The sequence below is a fragment of the Mustelus asterias genome, chromosome 31, assembly GCF_964213995.1.
Source record: "Mustelus asterias chromosome 31, sMusAst1.hap1.1, whole genome shotgun sequence".
Taxonomy (NCBI): Eukaryota; Metazoa; Chordata; class Chondrichthyes; order Carcharhiniformes; family Triakidae; genus Mustelus; species Mustelus asterias.
In genome coordinates this window covers 2,639,116-2,661,517 of record NC_135831.1, presented here as the reverse complement: position 1 = coordinate 2,661,517, position 22,402 = coordinate 2,639,116, and the positions used below count along the sequence as shown (strand labels likewise).

Genomic DNA, 22,402 nt, shown 5'->3' with positions numbered 1-22,402 from the left:
CAGCTCAGGTGGATTTACCATGCTAAATTGCCCCTTAGTGTCCAAAGATGTGCAGGTTAGGTGGATTGGCCATGCTAAATTGCCCCTTAGTGTCCAAAGATGTGCAGGTTAGGTGGATTGGCCATGCTAAATTGCCCCTTAGTGTCCAAAGATGTGCAGCTCAGGTGGATTTACCATGCTAAATTGCCCCTTAGTGTCCAAAGATGTGCGGGGTAGGTGGATTGGCCATGCTAAATTGCCCCTTAGTGTCCAAGGATGTGCAGGTTAGGGGGATTGGCCATGCTAAATTGTCCCTCAGTGTCCAAAGATGTGCAGCTCAGGTGGATTTACCATGCTAAATTGTCCCTTAGTGTCCAAAGATGTGTAGGTTAGGTGGATTGGCCATGCTAAATTGCCCCTTAGTGTCCAAAGATGTGCAGGTTAGGTGGATTGGCCATGCTAAATTGCCCCTTAGTGCCCAAAGATGTGCAGGTTAGGGGGATTGGCCATGCTAAATTGCCCCTTAGTGTCCAAAGATGTGCAGGTTAGGGGGATTGGCCATGCTAAATTGCCCCTTAGTGTCCAAAGATGTGCAGGTTAGGTGGATTGGCCATGCTAAATTGCCCCTTAGTGTCCAAAGATGTGCAGGTTAGGTGGATTGGCCATGCTAAATTGCCCCTTAGTGTCCAAAGATGTGCAGGTTAGGGGGATTGGCCATGCTAAATTGCCCCTTAGTGCCCAAAGATGTGCAGGTTAGGGGGATTGGCCATGCTAAATTGCCCCTTAGTGTCCAAAGATGTGTAGGTTAGGTGGATTGGCCATGCTAAATTGTCCCTTAGTGTCCAAAGATGTGTAGGTTAGGTGGATTGGCCATGCTAAATTGCCCCTTAGTGTCCAAAGATGTGCAGGTTAGGTGGATTGGCCATGCTAAATTGTCCCTTAGTGTCCAAAGATGTGTAGGTTAGGTGTATTGGCCATGCTAAATTGTCCCTTAGTGTCCAAAGATGTGCAGGTTAGGTGGATTGGCCATGCTAAATTGCCCCTTAGTGTCCAAAGATGTGCGGATCTGGTGGATTGGCCATGCTAAATTGCCCCTTAGTGTCCAAAGATGTGCAGGTTAGGTGGATTGGCCATGCTAAATTGTCCCTTAGTGTCCAAAGATGTGTAGGTTAGGTGTATTGGCCATGCTAAATTGCCCCTTAGTGTCCAAAGATGTGCAGGTTAGGTGGATTGGCCGTGCTAATTTGCCCCTTAGTGTCCGGCCGATTAGCAGGGTAAACGGATGAGGTTACGGGGATGGGGCCTGGGTGGGATTGTGGTCGGTGCAGACTCGATGGGCCAAATGGCCTCCTTCTGCACTGTGGGGATACTCTGATTCTCTGTGACTCTGTCAGATTGTCCTCCATCAAATGTCTTTTCGAACCTTCATCACCGTAACTTCATTTGACGTGTTGGTTCGATTATTTGCTGATTAATTTCAGATTGCTCTGATTACAGACTGTATCCAGATGTCAGATATTTAGATTTCATCAATTAATGCAACGCTGATCCACATTATTGTAAATGACATCTGTTTCAAGATGGCGGCGGAGTGAGGCGACCTCTTGCGAGCTACGCCCAGCAAACCCTCCAATTCTAGCTTTCACTCTCGTTCTGTGCTTTTAAACCTTTACTCTAACTCTTTTAAACTCTGTAACAACGCTTTAATCCAATCACTTACAGATTTGGCAACGTTACATTAAGTTGATCTTTCTCTACACCCTAACTATGACTGTAACACTACATTCTGCACTCTCTCCTTTCCTTCTCTATGAACGGTATGCTTTGTCTGTATAGCGCGCAAGAAACAATACTTTTCACTGTATCCCAATACATGTGACAATAATAAATCAAATCAAAAACAGTATGTTTATGATGAGGACTTTATAAAATAGGACTGAGGCAGCACGGCTTTGGCAAGGGGAGGTCATGTCTGACAAATCTGTTGGAGTTCTTTGAGGAGGTAACAATGAAGTTAGATAAAGGAGAACCAGTAGACGTGATGTATTTAGATTTCAAAAAGGCCTTTGACAAGGTGCCACATAGGAGACTGTTAAATAAGTTAAGAACATAGAAATCCTACAGCACAGAAAGAGGCCATTCGGTCCATCGAGTCTGCACCGACCACAATCCCACCCAGGCCCTACCCCCATATCCCTACATATTTACCCACTAATCCCTCTAACCTATGCATCTCAGGACACTAAGGGGCAATTTTAGCATGGCCAATCAACCTAACCCGCACATCTTTGGACTGTGGGAGGAAACCGGAGCACCCGGAGGAAACCCATGCAGACACGAGGAGAATGTGCAAACTCCACACAGACAGTGACCCAAGTCGGGAATCGAACCCAGGTCCCTGGAGCTGTGAAGCAGCAGTGCTAACCACTGTGCTACCGTGCCGCCCATGTTGTTAAGGGTAAGATCCTGGCATGGATAGAGGATTGGCTGACTGGCAGAAGGCAGAGAGTGGGGATAAAGGGGTCTTTCTCAGGATGGCAGCTGGTGACTAGTGGTGTGCCTCAGGGGTCAGTGCTGGGACCACAACTTTTCACAATATACATTAACGATTTGGAGGAAGGAACTGAAGACACTGTTGCTAAGTTTGCAGATGATACAAAGATATGTAGAGGGACAGGTAGTGTTGAGGAAGCAGGGGGGCTGCAGAAGGATTGGACAGGTTAGGAGAGTGGGCAAAGAAGTGGCAGATGGAATACAATGTGGAAAAGTGAGAGGTTCTGCACTTTGGAAGGAGGAATGGAGGCATAGACTATTTTCCAAATGGGAAAATGGTTCGGAAATCAGAAACACAAAGGGACTTGGGAGTCCATGCTCAAGATTCTCTTCAGGTTAACGTGGAGGCTCAGTCAGCAGTTAGGAAGGCAAATGCAATGTTAGCATTCATGTCGAGAGGGCTAGAATACAAGAGCAGGGATGTACTTCTGAGGCTGTATAAGGCTTTGGTCAGACCCCATTTGGAGTATTGTGAGCAGTTTTGGGCCCCATATCTAAGGAAGGATGTGCCGGCCTTGGAAAGGGTCCAGGGGAGGTTCACAAGAATGATCCCTGGAACGAAGAGCTTGTCGTATGAGGAACGGTTGAGGACTTTGAGTCTGTACTTGGAGTTTAGAAGGATGAGGGGGGATCTTATTGAAACTTACAGGATACTGCGAGGCCTGGATAGAGTGGGCGTGGAGAGGATGTTTTCACTCGTAGGAAAAACTAGAACCAGAGGGCACAGCCTCAGGCTAAAGGGGCGATACTTTTAAACTGAGATGAGGAGGAATTTCTTCAGTCAGAGAATCTGTGGAACTCTTTGCCGCAGAAGGCTGTGGAGGCCGGGTCTTTAAGACAGAGATAGATAGGTTCTTGATCAATAAGGGGATCAGGGGTTATGGGGAAAAGGCAGGAGAATGGGGACAAGAAAAAAAACCAGCCATGATCGAATGGTGGAGCAGACCCGATGGGCCGAGTGGCATAATTCTGCTCCTATGTCTTATGGTCTTAACATTAATATGCAGGATTTTATAAACTATTCTGCAGCTTCAATGGTAACGCATTCAAAGTTCTATATTCCAGTGAATCCGTTGAATAATTCTGTTGTTTCCCATTGCAGTTAACCTGGTGACGATTGTGATCTTGTCTCGGGGAAAGTGCGGCCTATCCAAATGTGTCACTCACTACCTGGTGGCCATGGCAGCGACGGATCTACTGGTCATTATCTTCGACCTGATCCTGAGGCAAATTCCTATCGTCTATCGTGAAAAATTTGGGTTTGTGCGCACGCTCCCCCTCTGTAACATCCACGCCGTCCTGCTTTACGCTGCCACAGACTGTTCCGTCTGGTTCACCGTCACCTTCACATTTGATCGATTTATAGCCATTTGTTCTCCGAAGATAAGAGCTAAGTACTGCACGGATAAAACGGCCCTCATTGTCCTGGGAACAGTGACTGCGGTCAGCTGTTTGAAGAACATTTCCTGGTATTTTCTGTACACAAGTCGATATTGGCTTACTAACACTCCATGGTTTTGCCTGGTGTTGATCGCAGTCGGCAAATCCCTGGTCTGGGCAATCTTCGAATTTCTGCATTACGTTTTAACACCGTTTATTCCATTTCTCCTGATTCTACTGTTCAATGCACTGACGGTCAAGAGCATTTTAGTGGCCAGCAGGGCCCGCAGGAGACTCCAGCGTCACGGCAATGGAGAGAGTCCAGCCGACCCAGAGATGGCTAACAGAAGGAAATCCATGATCTTACTTTTTGTTATATCGGGGAACTTCATGGTGTTGTGGGTATTGTTCATGGTATGTTCTATATTGAGACGATTGGACTATTTGGGTTTCCCAGTTTCTCTGCCCAACTTTGTGCCTGAGATAGGCTTCATGCTCCAGCTGCTGAGCTGCTGCACCAACACTTTTATCTATGCAATCACTCAGAGGAAATTCAGAGGTGAGTTGAGGAATGGCGTGAAATATCCCATTGCAAAGATGATCGTGTTAATTCGATGAGATGACCTCAGGCATTCTAACTTTACCCTGCACGTAGATTTCCTGACACGATCTACAAAGAACGGAGAACAAAGAGTAAAGAAAATTTAAGCACAGGAACAGGTCCTTCGGCCCTCCAAGCCTGTACCCACCATTCTGCCCGACTGAACTAAAATCCCCTACCCTCCCGGGGACCATATCCCTCTATTCCCAACCGATTCATGTATGTGTTAAGATGCCCCTTAAACGTGCAGACTCCGCACAGACAGTGACCCAAGCCGGGAATGGAACCCGGGTCCCCTGGCACTGTGAGGCAGCAGTAAGAACATAAGAACGTAAGAAATAGGAGCAGGAGTCGGCCATCTAGCCCCTCGAGCCTGCCCCGCCATTCAATAAGATCATGGCTGATCTGAAATGGATCAGTTCCACTTACCCGCCTGATCCCCATAATCCCTAATTCCCTTACCGATCAGGAATCCATCCATCCGCGCTTTAAACATATTCAACGAGGTAGCCTCCACCACTTCAGGGGGCAGAGAATTCCAGAGATTCACCACCCTCTGAGAGAAGAAGTTCCTCCTCAACTCTGTCCTAAACCGACCCCCCTTTATTTTGAGGCTGTGCCCTCTAGTTCTAGCTTCCTTTCTAAGTGGAAAGAATCTCTCCACCTCTACCCTATCCAGCCCCTTCATTATCTTATAGGTCTCTATAAGATCCCCCCTCAGCCTTCTAAATTCCAATGAGTACAAACCCAATCTGCTCAGTCTCTCCTCATAATCAACACCCCTCATCTCTGGTATCAACCTGGTGAACCTTCTCTGCACTCCCTCCAAGGTCAATATATCCTTCCGCAAATAAGGGGACCAATACTGCACACAGTATTCCAGCTGCGGCCTCACCAATGCCCTGTACAGATGCAGCAAGACATCTCTGCTTTTATATTCTATCCCCCTTGCGATATAGGCCAACATCCCATTTGCCTTCTTGATCACCTGTTGCACCTGCAGACTGGGTTTTTGCGTCTCATGCACAAGGACCCCCAGGTCCCTCTGCACAGTAGCATGTTGTAATTTTTTTCCATTTAGATAATAATCCAATTTGCTATTATTTCTTCCAAAGTGAATAACCTCGCATTTGCCAACGTTATACTCCATCTGCCAGATCCTCGCCCACTCACTCAGCCTGTCCAAATCTCTCTGCAGACCTTCTACGCCCTCCACACGATTCACTTTTCCACTTACCTTTGTGTCGTCTGCAAACTTTGTTACCCTACACTCAGTCCCCTCCTCCAGATCGTCTATATAAATGGTAAATAGTTGAGACCCCAGTACCGATGTACCAGTTAGGTGGATTGGCCATGCTAAATTGCCCCTTAGTGTCCAAAGATGTGCGGGTTGGGTGGATTGGCCATGCTAAATTGCCCCTTAGTGTCCAAAGATGTGCGGGTTGGATGGATTGGCCATGCTAAATTGCCCCTTAGTGTCCAAAGATGTGCGGGTTGGGTGGATTGGCCATGCTAAATTGCCCCTTAGTGTCCAAAGATGTGCGGGTTGGGTGGATTGGCTATGCTAAATTGCCCCTTAGTATCCAAAGATGTGCGGGTTGGGTGAATTGGCCATGCTAAATTGCCCCTTCGTGTCCAAAGATGTGCGGGTTGGGTGGATTGGCCATGCTAAATTGCCCCTTAGTGTCCAAAGATGTGCGGGTTGGGTGGATTGGCCATGCTAAATTGCCCCTTAGTGTCCAAAGGCGTGCAGGTTAGGTGGATTAGCGGGCAGATACATGGGGTCACAGGGATGGGGTCTGGGTAAGATGCTTTATTGGGGAGAGTCGGTGCAGGCATGATGGGCCGAATGGACTGCTTCTGCACTGTGAGGATTCTTTGACCAAACCTGCATCGTTTGTTCATGATGACTTTGATAGCCATCCCTAGGGATGGGGAACCCTGTGACAGATGGTGGTTTCGGATTCACCATTGCGTGTCAAGATGCAGATTAATGTTAGTTTATTGTGAGGAAGTTTAGTGTGTGTAATTCCAGACAACCTCAATATTAAATCACAAATACAGCAAGTTACTCTTTATAACTGTTGGTGCGGGGACGGCACGGTGGCACAGTGGTTAGCACTGCTGCCTCACAGCGCCAGGGACCCGGGTTTGATTCCCGGCTTGGGTTACTGTCTGTGCGGAGTCTGCACCTTCTCCCCTGCGTCTGATCTGATTTGATTTATTATTGTCACATGTATTGGGATACAGTGAAAAGTGTTGTTTCTTGCGCGCGATACAAAGCATACCGTTCATAGAGTACATAGGGGAGAAGGGTTTGATTTATTATTGTCACATGTATTGGGATACAGTGAAAAGTATTGTTTCTTGCGCGCTATACAGACAAAGCATACTGTTCATAGAGTACATAGGGGAGAAGGATTTGATTTATTATTGTCACATGTATTGGGATACAGTGAAAAGTATTGTTTCTTGCGCACTATACAGACAGAGCATACCGTTCATAGAGTACATAGGGGAGTTGGAGTTGATTTATCATTGCCAAATCAAATCCTTCTTCCCTATGTACTCTATGAACAGTATGCTTTGTCTGTATAGCGCGCAAGAAACAATACTTTTCACTGTATCCCAATACATGTGACAATAATAAATCCAACCCAATATTGGGCAGTGGGACTGAGGACATTGTTTTCTGCTGGCCAGAGAAAGTGGTCATGATGTGGAGATGCCGGCGTTGGACTGGGGTAAACACAGTAAGAAGTTTAACAACACCAGGTTAAAGTCCAACAGGTTTATTTGGTAGCAAAAGCCACACAAGCTTTCGAGGCTCTGAGCCCCTTCTTCAGGTGAGTGGGAATTCTGTTCACAAACAGAACTTATAAGACACAGACTCAATTTACATGAATAATGGTTGGAATGCGAATACTTACAACTAATCCAGTCTTTAAGAAACAAAACAATGGGAGTGGAGAGAGCATCAAGACAGGCTAAAAAGATGTGTATTGTCTCCAGACAAGACAGCCAGTGAAACTCTGCAGGTCCACGCAACTGTGGGAGTTACAAATAGTGTGACATAAATTCTGATTCTAGGATCGCATGATAAAGACTCAGGAGGAAAAAAGCAGAAATATTTATGTGAAATAGTGTGACATAAACCCAATATCCCGGTTGAGGCCGTCCTTGTGTGTGCGGAACCTGGCTATCAGTTTCTGCTCAGCGACTCTGCGCTGTCGTGTGTCGCGAAGGCCGCCTTGGAGAACGCTTACCCGAATATCAGAGGCCGAATGCCCGTGACCGCTGAAGTGCTCCCCAACAGGAAGAGAACAGTCTTGCCTGGTGATTGTCGAGCGGTGTTCATTCATCCGTTGTCGCAGCGTCTGCATGGTTTCCCCAATGTACCTCCCACAGTTGCGTGGACCTGCAGAGTTTCACTGGCTGTCTTGTCTGGAGACAATACACATCTTTTTAGCCTGTCTTGATGCTCTCTCCACTCACATTGTTTTGTTTCTTAAAGACTGGATTAGTTGTAAGTATTCGCATTCCAACCATTATTCATGTAAATTGAGTCTGTGTCTTTATAAGCTCTGTTTGTGAACAGAATTCCCACTCACCTGAAGAAGGGGCTCAGAGCCTCGAAAGCTTGTGTGGCTTTTGCTACCAAATAAACCTGTTGGACTTTAACCTGGTGTTGTTAAACTTCTTACAGAGAAAGTGGCTCAGAACTGAGACAGACTACAGATGGTCGCGCCCCCGATGACGCCTCTGCGGGGCAATGTGGTGCGCCTGATGACGCCATTGCGGAGCACCGGCGCGCAGTAGATGACGCGATGCCGGTGACGCATCCAAGACGGAATGAGCGTGGCGCCAGATGACGCAGAGGCGGAACACGGTCGCGCGCTGAAGATTCGATAGCGGGGCACTGTCGCGCACTGATGATGCGACAGCGGGGCACGGTCGCGCACTGATGATGCGACAGCGGGGCACGGTCGCGTACTGATGATGCGGCAGTGAGGGAGGACCGCATGCCGGCTCCGGGAGGGGCGCGGTTTGATGACGCGCGGGTGAAGGCGGGATGGCTGCCTCGCTGCTGCTGGACCGAGTGTCGGTGCTGCTCCGGCCCGGGGATGGAGGCGGCGGCGGGGGCCCGGCGCAGGCGCAGCAGCAGCACCTGGCCCACCTGCTCCGCCACCTGCGGGGACAGCGGCTGCTGCAGAGCGAGGTACAAACCCCGCCCCCAACGCCAAACCCCGCCCCCAACGCCAAACCCCGCCCCCCCAAACCCCGCCCCCAACCCCAAACCCCGCCCCCAACCCCAAACCCCGCCCCCAACCCCAAACCCCGCCCCCCAAACAACCCCCACCCCAAACCCCGCCCCCAACACCCCCCCAAACCCCGCCCCCAAACACCCCCCACCCCAAACCCTCCCCCACCCCAAACCCCGCCCCCAAACACCCCCCCACCCCAAACCCTCCCCCACCCCAAACCCTGCCCCCAACACCCCCCCCAAACCCCGCCCCCAAACACCCCCCCACCCCCGAACCCCGCCCCCAAACCCCGCCCACAACAACCACCCCGGCCCCAACAACCCCCCCACCCCAAACCCCGCCCCCAAACACCCTAAACCCCGCCCCCAAACACCACCCGCCCCCAAACACCCCCCCCACCCCAAACCCCGCCCCCAAACACCCCCCCCACCCCAAACCCCGCCCCCAAACACCCCCCCACCCCAAACTCCACCCCTCAACACTCCCCCACCCCAAACCCCCCCACCCCAAACCCCGCCCCCCAACACCCCCCAACAACCCCCCCAAACCCCGCCCCCAAACCCCCCCACCCCAAACCCCGCCCCCAAACCCCCCCACCCCAAACCCCGCCCCCCAAACCCCCTCCCCAAACCAAACCCCCCCAAACCCCGCCCCCACCAAACCCCGCCCCCCCAACAACCCCCCCAAACCCCGCCCCCAAACCCCCCCCACCCCAAACCCCGCCCCCCAAACCCCATCTCCAAACTGCACCCCCCCAAACCCCGCCCCCCCAAACCCCACCCCCCACCCAACCCCGCCCCCCAAACCCCCTCCCCAAACCGCACCTCCAAACCCCCCACCCCCAGACCCCGCACCCCCAAACCCCCCACCCCCAACAACCCCCCCAAACCCCGCCCCCAACAACCCCCCACAAACCCCCCCAAACCCCGCCCCCAACAACCCCCCACAAACCCCCCCAAACCCCGCCCCCAACAACCCCCCACAAACCCCCCCAACCCCTCCCAACAAACCCCGAAACCCCGCCCCCCACACCCCCCCCAACAACCCCCCAACAACCTCCTCCCCCCAAAACCCCCCCAACAAACCCCCCCCAACAACCCCCCCAACAACCCCTCAAACCCCCCCAACAAACCCCGCCAACAACCCCCCCCAACAACCCCCCCAAACCCCCACCAACAACCCCCCCAACAAACCCCCCAAACTCCCCCAACAACCCCCCCAACCCCCCCCAACAACCCCCACAAACCCCCCCCAACAACCTCCTCCCCCCAAACCCCCCAACAACCCCCCCAAACCCCCCCAGCAACCCCCTCAAACCCCCCCAACAACCTCCTCCCCCCAAACCCCCCCCAACAACCCCCCCAAACCCCCCCCCAACAACCCCCACCAACAACCCCCACCAACAACCCCCCCCCAACAACCCCCCCAAACCCCGCCCCCCACAAACCCCACCCAAACCCCGCCCCCAACAACCCCCCCAAACCACGCCCCCAACAACCCCCCACAAACTCCCCCCAAACCCCGCCCCCAACAACCCCCCCAACAAACCCCCAAACCCCACCCCCCACACCCCCCCCAACAACCCCCCAACAACCTCCTCCCCCCTAACCCCCCCCAACAACCCCCCCAAACCCACCCCAACAACCCCCACAAATCCCCCCCAACAACCCCCTCAAACCCCCTCCAACAACCCCCCCCAACAACCTCCTCCCCCCAAACCCCCCCAACAACCCCCCCAAACCCCCCCCAACAACCCCCCCAAACCCCCCCCAAACACCCCCCCAACAAACCCCCCAACAACCTCCTCCCCCCAAACCCCCCCACCCCCCAAACCCCCCCCCCCAACAACCCCCCCCCAAACAACCCCCCCCCCCAACAACCCCCCCAAAACAACCCCCCAACCCCCAAACCCCGCCCCCCCCGGGGGCAGGGAGATGGAGAGACACAGAGACTGAGTGTAACCCCCAGACCCCCCAAACCCCCACCAAACCCCGCCCCCCAACAACCCCCCCAAACCCCCCCCAACAACCACCTCCCCCCAAACCCCCCCCAACAACCCCCCCCAACACCCCCCCCCAACAACCCCCCCCAACAACCCCCCCAACAACCACCCCCCCAACAACCACCCCCCCAACAACCCCTCCCCAACAACGCCCCCCAACAACACCCCCAACAACAACCCCCCCAACAACAACCCCCCCTCCAACAACCCCCCCTCCAACAACCCCCCCCAACAACTCCCCCCCAACAACCCCCCCCAACAACCCCTCCAACAACCTCCCCCCCAACAACCCCCCCCCAACAACCCCCGCCCAACAACCCCCCCCAACAACCCCCCCCCAACAACCCCCCACCAACAACCCCCCCCCAACAAACCCCCCCTCCAACAACCCCCCCTCAACCAACCACCCCTCCAACAACCCCCCCCCAACAACCCCCCCCCCCCAACAACCCACCCCCCTCCCTGCCCGGGAGAAGTGAGATGGAGAGACACAGAGACTGAGTGTAACCCCCAAACCCCCAACAACCCAAACCCCCAGAAACTCTCCCCTCCCTCGACTCCCCCCCCCGTCACTCCCTATCCCCCCCGTCACTCCCTATCCCCCCCGTCACTCCCTATCCCCCCCGTCACTCCCTATCCCCCCCGTCACTCCCTATCCCCCCGTCACTCCCTATCCCCCCCGTCACTCCCTATCCCCCCCGTCACTCCCTATCCCCCCCGTCACTCCCTATCCCCCCCGTCACTCCCTATCCCCCCCGTCACTCCCTATCCCCCCGTCACTCCCTATCCCCCCCGTCACTCCCTATCCCCCCCGTCACTCCCTATCCCCCCCGTCACTCCCTATCCCCCCCGTCACTCCCTATCCCCCCCGTCACTCCCTATCCCCCCCGTCACTCCCTATCCCCCCCGTCACTCCCTATCCCCCCCGTCACTCCCTATCCCCCCCGTCACTCCCTATCCCCCCCGTCACTCCCTATCCCCCCCGTCACTCCCTATCCCCCCCGTCACTCCCTATCCCCCCCGTCACTCCCTATCCCCCCGTCACTCCCTATCCCCCCCGTCACTCCCTATCCCTATCCCCCCATCACTCCCTATCCCCCCCGTCACTCCCCATCCCCCCCGTCATTCCCCATACCCCCCGTCACTCCCTATCCCCCCCGTCACTCCCTATCCCCCCCGTCACTCCCTATCCCCCCCGTCACTCCCTATCCCCCCGTCACTCCCCATACCCCCCGTCACTCCCCATCCCCCCCGTCACTCCCTATCCCCCCCGTCACTCCCTATCCCCCCCGTCACTCCCTATCCCCCCCCATCACTCCCTATCCCCCCCCATCACTCCCTATCCCCCCCCGTCACTCCCTATCCCCCCCCGTCACTCCCTATCCCCACCGTCACTCCCTATCCCCACCGTCACTCCCTATCCCCCCCCATCACTCCCTATCCCCCCCGTCACTCCCTATCCCCCCCGTCACTCCCTATCCCCCCCCGTCACTCCCTATCCCCCCCCGTCACTCCCTATCCCCCCGTCACTCCCTATGCCCCCCGTCACTCCCTATCCCCCCCGTCACTCCCTATCCCCCCCCGTCACTCCCTATCCCCCCCCGTCACTCCCTATCCCCCCCGTCACTCCCTATCCCCCCCCGTCACTCCCTATCCCCCCCCGTCACTCCCTATCCCCCCCCGTCACTCCCTATCCCCCCGTCACTCCCTATCCCTATCCCCCCCGTCACTCCCTATCCCCCCTCCGTCGCTCCCTATCCCCCCCCCCGTCACTCCCTATCCCCCCCCCGTCACTCCCTATCCCCCCCGTCACTCCCTATCCCCCCCCGTCACTCTCTATCCCCCCCGTCACTCCCTATCCCCCCCCGTCGCTCCCTATCCCCCCCCCCGTCACTCCCTATCCCCCCCCCGTCACTCCCTATCCCCCCCCGTCACTCCCTATCCCCCCCCTCTCCTGCCCTTCCCCCCCCTATAATATTCCCCATTTGGGGGATTTGGTAAATATCTCAGCTGCTGCCGTGCGTTGTTTAACCCTCTGTCCTCATGCTTCCTGCGATCCGGTTTCCTCCCACAGTCCGAAAGACGCGCTGGTTAGGGTGCATTGGCCGTGCTAAATTCTCCCTCAGTGTTACCCGAACAGGCGCCGGAGTGTGGTGACTGGGGGATTCCCACAGTAAATTCATTGCAGTGTTAATGTCAGCCTTACTTGTGACACTAATAAATAAACTTAAAAACCTTAATGTTTAATGCTTTTTCTTTCAGAATCTGTCTGATCTTGGCGGTTTGATTGGCATCAGTAACTCCAATCTGCGTTCTGTCAAAACCAGGTGAGGATTATGGGAGCGGTCGTTCATCTCTGTGTGAAGAGTGCAGGTCCCGTTTCACTCGCACAGGGTCCTTGGAGCGTCCTGGTCCGTGGTTCGCCAAAAGCTAGCCCGTCAACACAGCAAGTGATTAGGATTTAAAATGCGGTGTCGTCAGTAATTGCGAGGCGGATGAATACGCAAGCTCTGAAGTCTTGCTACAGGGTGGCACAGCAGGTTAGCACCGCTGCCTCACAGCGCCAGGGACCCGGGTTCGATTCCCGGCTTGGGGTCACTGTCTGTGTGGGGTCTGCACATTCTCCCCATGTCTGTGTGGGTTTTCTCCGGGTGCTCCAGTTTCCTCCCACAGTCTGAAAGATGCATAGATTAGACGGACTGGCAATGCTCAATTCCCCTTTAGTGTCCAAAGATGTGCAGGTTAGGTGGATTGGCCATGCTAAACTGCCCCTTAGTGTCCAAAGATGTGTAAGTTAGGTGGATTGGCCATGCTAAATTGCCCCTTAGTGTCCAAAGATGTGCAGGTTAGGTGGATTGGCCATGCTAAATTGCCCCTTAGTGTCCAAAGATGTGCAAGTTAGGTGGATTGGCCATGCTAAATTGCCCCTTAGTGTCCAAAGATGTGCAGGTTAGGTGGATTGGCCATGCGAAATTGCCTCTTAGTGTCCAAAGATGTGCAGGTGAGGTGGATTGGCCATGCTAAATTGCCCCTTAGTGTCCAAAGATGTGCAAGTTAGGTGGATTGGCCATGCTAAATTGCCTCTTAGTGTTCAAAGATGGGTAGGTTAGGTGGATTGGCCATGCTAAATTGCCCCTTAGTGTCCAAAGATGTGCAAGTTAGGTGGATTGGCCATGCTAAATTGCCTCTTAGTGTTCAAAGATGGGTAGGTTAGGTGGATTGGCCATGCTAAATTGCCCCTTAGTGTCCAAAGATGTGCAAGTTAGGTGGATTGGCCATGCTAAATTGCCCCTTAGTGTCCAAAGATGTGCAGGTTAGGTGGATTGGCCATGCGAAATTGCCTCTTAGTGTCCAAAGATGTGCAGGTGAGGTGGATTGGCCATGCTAAATTGCCCCTTAGTGTCCAAAGATGTGCAAGTTAGGTGGATTGGCCATGCTAAATTGCCTCTTAGTGTTCAAAGATGGGTAGGTTAGGTGGATTGGCCATGCTAAATTGCCCCTTAGTGTCCAAAGATGTGCAAGTTAGGTGGATTGGCCATGCTAAATTGCCTCTTAGTGTTCAAAGATGGGTAGGTTAGGTGGATTGGCCATGCTAAATTGCCCCTTAGTGTCCAAAGATGTGCAGGTTAGGTGGATTGGCCATGCTCAATTGCCCCTTAGTGTCCAAAGATGTGCAAGTTAGGTGGATTGGCCATGCTAAATTGCCCCTTAGTGTCCAAAGATGTGCAGGTTAGGTGGATTGGCCATGCTAAATTGCCCCTTAGTGTCCAAAGATGTGCGGGTTAGGTGGATTGGCCATGCTAAATTGCCCCTTAGTGTCCAAAGATGTGTAGGTTAGGTGGATTGGCCATGCTAAATTGCCTCTTAGTGTTTAAAGATGTGCAAGTTAGGTGGATTGGCCATGCTAAATTGCCCTTTAGTGTCCAAAGATGTGCAAGTTAGATGGATTGGCCATGCTAAATTGCCCCTTAGTGTCCAAAGATGTGCAAGTTAGGTGGATTGGCCATGCTAAATTGCCTCTTAGTGTCCAAAGATGTGCAAGTTAGGTGGATTGGCCATGCTAAATTGCCTCTTAGTGTTCAAAGATGGGTAGGTTAGGTGGATTACAGGGGTAAATATGTGGAGTGATGAGGGTGGGTCCTGGGGAAGATGCCAGTCGGTGCATTTTCGATGGGTTGAATGGCATCAGTCACACAGTGAGGTGACTATTCCATTCCACCAGACACCGCCCTAACGTCCTGCGGCTGAGAGGTGAAAGGAATGCCACTGTCTTTTGATTTGATTTGATTTATTATTGTCACCTGTATTGGGATACAGTGAAAAGTATTGTTTCTTGCGCGCTATACAGACAAAGCATACCGTTCATAGGGAAGGAAAGGAGAGAGTGCAGAATGTAGTGTTACAGTCATAGCTAGGGTGTAGAGAAAGATCAACTTAATGCGAGGTAGGCCCATTCAAAAGTCTGACAGCAGCAGGGAAGAAGCTGTTCTTGAGTCGGTCGGTACGTGACCTCAGACTTTTGTATCTTTTTCCCGACGGAAGAAGGTGGAAGAGAGAATGTCCGGGGTGCGTGGGGGTCCTTGATTATGCCGGCTGCTTTTCCCCGAGGCAGCGGGAAGTGTAGACAGAGTCAGTGGATGGGAGGCTGGTTTGTGTGATGGGACTGGGCTACATTCACGATCTTTTGTAGTTCCTTGCGGTCTTGGGCAGAGCAGGAGCCCAGACCAAGCTGTGATACACCCAGAAAGAATGCTTTCTATGGTACATCTGTAAAAGTTGGTGAGAGTTGTAGCTGACATGCCAAATTTCCTTCGTCTTCTGAGAAAGTAGAGGCGTTGGTGGGGCTTTCTTAACTGTAGTGTCGGAATGGGGGGGGACCAGGACAGGTTTTTGGTGATCTGGACACCTAAAAACCTGAAGCTCTCGACCCTTTCTACTTCATTCCTGTTGATGTAGACAGGGGCATGTTCTCCTCTACACTTTCTGAAGTCGATGACAATCTCCTTCATCTTGTTGACATTGAGGGACAGAGTCATCCAGTCTCGAGGCGTTCGCTCTGTTCTCTCTCCACAGATCAGAGCGTCCCTACGGTGCAGAAAGAGGCCATTTGGCCCATTTGGGCTTGCAGCGACAACAATTCCACCCAGGTCCTATCCCCGTAACCCCCCACGCTGCCACCATGTTCTATTCCAGTGTTTTCTGTTGTTCCTTTTTGCTTCTCTGCCCAGTTTATCTTCAGCCATTGCTGATGTCCCCCCCTCTTTGCCTCGTTCCGATTCCCCACCCCCTCTCCCTCCTGCAGGTTCGAAGGAGTTTGCCTCTTGGCTCTGCTGGTCGCCGACAGTCCCACGGATACGTTCCAGGATCAGTGTATCTCATGGCTGCGAGCTGTGCAGCACATCATCCAGGTAAGCAGCGGACTCTCGGGTTGCCCTCTATAAGACCATCAGACACAGGAGTAGAATTAGGCCACTCGGCCCATCGAGTCTCCTCCGCCATTCAATCACGGCTGATATTTTTCTCATCCCCATTCTCCTGCCTCTTCCCCATAACCCCTGATCCCCTCATTAATCAAGAACCTATCTATCTCTGTCTTAATGACCCGGCCTCCACAGCCTTCTGCGGCAAAGAGTTCCACAGATTCACCACTCTCTGGCTGAAGAAATTCCTCCTCATCTCTGTTTTAAAGGATCGACCCTTTAGCCTGAGGTTGTGCCCTCTGGTTCTAGTTTTTCCTACTCGTGGAAACATCCTCTCCACGTCCACTCTATCCAGGCCTCGCAGTATCCTGTAAGTTTCAATAAGATCCCCCCCCTCATCCTTCTAAACTCCAACGAGTACAGACCCAGAGTCCTCAACCGTTCCTCATACGACAAGCTCTTCATTCCAGGGATCATTCTTGTGAACCTCCTCTGGACCCTTTCCAAGGCCCAGCGCATCCTTCCTTAGATACGGAGCCCAAAACTGCTCACAATACTCCAAATGGGGTCGGACTAAAGCCTTATACAGCCTCAGAAGTACATCCCTGCTCTTGTATTCTAGCCCTCTCGACATGAATGCTAACATTGCATTTGCCTTCCTAACTGCCGACTGAACCTGCACGTTAACCTTAAGAGAATCTTGAACAATGACTCCCAAGTCCCTTTGTGTTTCTGATTTCCGAACCATTTTCCCATTTGGAAAATAGTCGAAGCCTCCATTCCTCCTTCCAAAGTGCAGAACCTCTCACTGTTCCACATTGTATTCCATCTGCCACTTCTTTGCCCACTCTCCTAACCTGTCCAAGTCCTTCTGCAGCCCCCCTGCTCCCTCAATACTACCTGTCCCTCCACATATCTTTGTATCATAATTGTCCCATGTATTGGGATACAGTGAAAAGTATTGTTTCTTGCGCGCTATACAGACAAAGCATACCATTCATAGAGTACATAGGGGAGAAGGGTTTGATTTATTATTGTCACATGTATTGGGACACAGTGAAAAGTATTGTTTCTTGCGCGCTATACGGACAAAGCATACCGTTCATAGAGTACATAGGGGAGAAGGATTTGATTTATTATTGTCACATGTATTGGGACACAGTGAAAAGTATTGTTTCTTGCGCGCTATACAGACAAAGCATACCATTCATAGAGTACATAGGGGAGAAGGGTTTGATTTATTATTGTCACATGTATTGGGACACAGTGAAAAGTATTGTTTCTTGCGCGCTATACAGACAAAGCATACCGTTCATAGAGTACATAGGGGAGAAGGATTTGGTTTGATTTATTATTGTCATGTATTAATCCCAAACTAATCTCTCGACTGAACCTGCACGTTAACCTTAAGGGAATCTACCAAGGCTTCTCTCACTCCTCCGTCCTCGAAAGCGTCGCTAATCTCTTCCCCCTTGTCTTGGTTCCAGTCCCAGGACCCCCAGACGACGATGGAGGTGGCAGTCTGGGCGTTGCGCGACCTGCTGAAGTACTCATCCCAGCTGCCGGAGCTCGCCCGCGAGGTGGCTATGAATCACATCCCCACCATCGTCACGTCCCTGCTCGGCTTGAAGCTCGAGGTAAACCCCAGGCCCGATTCCGAACGATTTCCCCCCCCCCCCCCCCCCCCGCCGCCCAGGGCCAAAGGCCTCAGACAGAACGGGGTGGAAGAGGCGGGCAGCACAGCGCCTACTGGAGTTTATCATCTCCAGATTGGCAAAGCCGCGGGGAGGGAGGGTGAGCTGCGGGGAGGATGCAGGGATGTTACAGCGTGATGTGGGAGAGTGGGCATCTGCATGGCCGATGCAGCGTAATGGTGGGTAACCGTCAGACTAACCCACTTGGGCAGCAATAATAAGAAGGCCGATTATTATCTGAATGGGTCTGAATTGAGTTTTTGAAGTTGATTTATGAATGTTACAAGTGGGCTGGCGATTGCTACACAGCTCTGGGGAAAGAGTGGGGCAGTGGGATTAGTTTGGGGATTGATACAGGGCTATGGGGAAAGAGTGGGGCAGTGGGATTAGTTTGGGATTGATACAGGGCTATGGGGAGAGAGTGGGGCAGTGGGATTAGTTTGGGATTGATACAGGGCTATGGGGAGAGAGCGGGGCGGTGGGATTGGTTTGGGGATTGACACAGGGCGATTGGGAGAGAGTGGGGCAGCGGGATTAGTTTGGGGATTGATACAGGGCTATGGGGAGAGAGTGGGGCAGTGGGATTAGTTTGGGATTGATACAGGGCTATGGGGAGAGAGCGGGGCGGTGGGATTGGTTTGGGGATTGACACAGGGCGATTGGGAGAGAGTGGGGCAGCGGGATTAGTTTGGGGATCGATACAGGGCTATGGGGAGAGAGCGGGGCAGTGGGATTAGTTTGGGGATTGATACAGGGCTATGGGGAGAGTGGGGCAGTGGGATTAGTTTGGGATTGATACAGGGCTATGGGGAGAGTGGGGCAGCGGGATTAGTTTGGGGATTGATACAGGGCTATGGGGAGAGAGTGGGACAGTGGGATTAGTTTGGGATTGATACAGGGCTATGGGGAGAGAGCGGGGTACTGGGATTAGTTTGGGGATTGATACAGGGTTCTGGGGAGAGAGTGGGGCAGTGGGATTAGTTTGAGATTGATACAGGGCTATGGGGAGAGAGCGGGCAGTGGGATTAGTTTGGGGATTGATACAGGGCTATGGGGAGAGAGCGGGGCAGTGGGATTAGTTTGGGATTGATACAGGGCTATGGGGAGAGAGTGGGGCAGTGGGATTAGTTTGGGGATTGATACAGGGCTATAGGGAGAGAGCGGGGCAGTGGGATTAGTTTGGGGATTGATACAGGGCTATTGGGAGAGAGTGGGGCAGTGGGATTAGTTTGGGGATTGATACAGGGCTATGGGGAGAGAGTGGGGCAGTGGGATTAGTTTGGTGATTGATACAGGGCTATGGGGAAAGAGTGGGGCAGTGGGATTAATTTGGGGATTGATACAGGGCTATGGGGAGAGAGTGGGGCAGTGGGATTAATTTGGGGATTGATACAGGGCTATGGGGAGAGAGTGGGACAGTGGGATTAGTTTGGGATTGATGCAGGGCTATGGGGAGAGAGCGGGGTACTGGGATTAGTTTGGGGATCGATACAGGGTTCGGGGGAGAGAGTGGGACAGTGGGATTAGTTTGAGATTGATACAGGGCTATGGGGAGAGAGCGGGCAGTGGGATTAGTTTGGGGATTGATACAGGGCTATGGGGAGAGAGCGGGGCAGTGGGATTAGTTTGGTGATTGATACAGGGCTATGGGGAGAGAGTAGGGCAGTGGGATTAGTTTGGGGATTGATACAGGGCTATGGGGGGAGAGTGGGGCAGTGGGATTAGTTTGGGGATTGATACAGGGCTATGGGGAGAGAGCGGGGTACTGGGATTAGTTTGGGGATTGATACAGGGTTCTGGGGAGAGAGTGGGGCAGTGGGATTAGTTTGAGATTGATACAGGGCTATGGAGAGAGCGGGCAGTGAGATTAGTTTGGGGATTGATACAGGGCTATGGGGAGAGAGCGGGGCAGTGGGATTAGTTTGGTGATTGATACAGGGCTATGGGGAGAGAGTGGGGCAGTGGGATTAGTTTGGGGATTGATACAGGGCTATGGGGGGAGAGTGGGACAGTGGGATTAGTTTGGGGATTGATACAGGGCTATGGGGAGAGGGCGGGGCAGTGGGATTAGTTTGGGGATTGATACAGGGCTATGGGGAGAATGAGGCAGTGGGATTAATTTGGGGTTTGATACAGGGCTATGGGGGGAGAGTGGGGCAGTGGGATTAGTTTGGGGATTGATACAGGGCTATGGGGAGAGAGTGGAGCAGTGGGATAGTTTGGGGATTGATACAGGGCTTTGGGGAGAGAGTGGGGCAGTGGGATTAGTTTGGGGATTGATCCAGGGCTATGGGGGGAGAGTGGGACAGTGGGATTAGTTTGGGGATTGATACAGGGCTATGGGGAGAGGGCGGGGCAGTGGGATTAGTTTGGGGATTGATACAGGGCTATGGGGAGAGAGTGAGGCAGTGGGATTAATTTGGGGTTTGATACAGGGCTATGGGGGGAGAGTGGGGCAGTGGGATTAGTTTGGGGATTGATACAGGGCTATGGGGAGAGTGGGGCAGTGGGATAGTTTGGGGATTAATACAGGGCTATGGGGAGGGAGTGGGGCAGTGGGATTAGTTTGGGATTGATACAGGGCTATGGGGAGAGTGGGGCAGTGGGATTAGTTTGGGGATTGATACAGGGCTATGGGGAGAGCGGGGCAGTGGGATTAGTTTGGGGTTGATACAGGGCTACGGGGGGAGAGGGGGGACACTGGGATTAGTCCAAAAGCCGTGCGGGTTAGGTTGATTGGCCAGGCTAAATTGCCCCTCAGTGTCAGTTGGAATAGCAGGGTAAATATGTGGGGCAAGAGGGATAGGGTGGGACTGTGGTTGGTGCAGACTCGATGGGCCGAATGGCCTTCTGCACTGCAGGGATTCTATGGATTCTAAAGGATTTCCCGTCTCCATTTTGAAGGAAAAGATTGAAATGTTTGTAGTTCCTGACCCCTTGCTGTCCTCAGCAAGAGTTTACCGTGTGAGCGAACGCAGGGGGAAGGTGTAACACTCTTGTCTCTTTTGCAGTGTCAGCGGTCAGCGATGGACGGAATGAAGGCTTGTATGACCTTCTATCCCAGGGCGTGTGGATCTCTGCGGGTAAGGAACCTTGCTGTTTTGCCTGGGTCACCCTCTTAAAGGCAACGTTCAAATTGGAAAACAGCCCCAATTTAAATTTACAAACATAGTTCGCAAGTTATGGTGATCTCTCAGACCAGCGTCTGTCATCGACTGAGTTTGAAATGTGCAGGAGGGTGTGATTGTACAGTACTGGTGGGGACGGGTCTGTCACTGTATAACACTGGGGTACAGTACTGGTGGGGACGGGTCTGTCACTGTATAACACTGCGGTACAGTACTGGTGGGGATGGGTCTGTCACTGTATAACACTGGGGTACAGTACTGGTGGGGATGGGTCTGTCGCTGTATAACACTGGGGTACAGCACTGGTGGGGACGGGTCTGTCGCTGTATAACACTGGGGTACAGCACTGGTGGGGACAGGTCTGTCACTGTATAACACTGGGGTACAGTACTGGTGGGGATGGGTCTGTCACTGTATAACACTGGGGTACAGCACTGGTGGGGATGGGTCTGTCACTGTATAACACTGGGGTACAGTACTGGTGGGGATGGGTCTGTCACTGTATAACACTGGGGTACAGTACTGGTGGGGACGGGTCTGTCACTGTATAACACTGGGGTACAGTACTGGTGGGGACGGGTCTGTCGCTGTATAACACTGGGGTACAGCACTGGTGGGGACAGGTCTGTCACTGTATAACACTGGGGTACAGTACTGGTGGGGATGGGTCTGTCACTGTATAACACTGGGGTACAGCACTGGTGGGGATGGGTCTGTCACTGTATAACACTGGGGTACAGTACTGGTGGGGACGGGTCTGTCGCTGTATAACACTGGGGTACAGTACTGGTGGGGACGGGTCTGTCACTGTATAACACTGGGGTACAGTACTGGTGGGGACGGGTCTGTCACTGTATAACACTGGGGTACAGTACTGGTGGGGACGGGTCTGTCGCTGTATAACACTGGGGTACAGTACTGGTGGGGATGGGTCTGTCGCTGTATAACACTGGGGTACAGTACTGGTGGGGACGGGTCTGTCACTGTATAACACTGGGGTACAGTACTGGTGGGGATGGGTCTGTCGCTGTATAACACTGGGGTACAGTACTGGTGGGGATGGGTCTGTCGCTGTATAACACTGGGGTACAGTACTGGTGGGGACGGGTCTGTCGCTGTATAACACTGGGGTACAGTACTGGTGGGGACAGGTCTGTCACTGTATAACACTGGGGTACAGTACTGGTGGGGACAGGTCTGTCGCTGTATAACACTGGGGTACAGTACTGGTGGGGATGGGTCTGTCGCTGTGTAACACTGGGGTGCAGTACTGGTGGGGACGGGTCTGTCACTGTATAACACTGGGGTACAGTACTGGTGGGGACGGGTCTGTCACTGTATAACACTGGGGTACAGTACTGGTGGGGACGGGTCTGTCAC

General features: G+C 53.0%; 1 protein-coding gene across 2 annotated transcripts in view; it reads left to right on the top strand.

Moving 5' to 3' along the window:
• The first annotated feature begins 8,568 nt into the window (after positions 1 to 8,568).
• The window catches only part of pelp1 (proline, glutamate and leucine rich protein 1), a 63,966-nt gene continuing 50,132 nt past the window's right edge, over positions 8,569 to 22,402 (top strand). The window contains exons 1-5 of one of the 2 annotated variants that reach the window (XM_078200826.1): positions 8,569 to 8,732; positions 13,043 to 13,107; positions 16,083 to 16,188; positions 17,688 to 17,837; positions 20,906 to 20,977. In XM_078200826.1, the coding sequence (XP_078056952.1) occupies positions 8,586 to 8,732; positions 13,043 to 13,107; positions 16,083 to 16,188; positions 17,688 to 17,837; positions 20,906 to 20,977 (540 nt within the window). In that variant the 5' untranslated portion in view covers positions 8,569 to 8,585. The remainder of the gene's footprint in view (positions 8,733 to 13,042; positions 13,108 to 16,082; positions 16,189 to 17,687; positions 17,838 to 20,905; positions 20,978 to 22,402) is intronic. The other variant, XM_078200827.1, reaches the window with a different exon arrangement.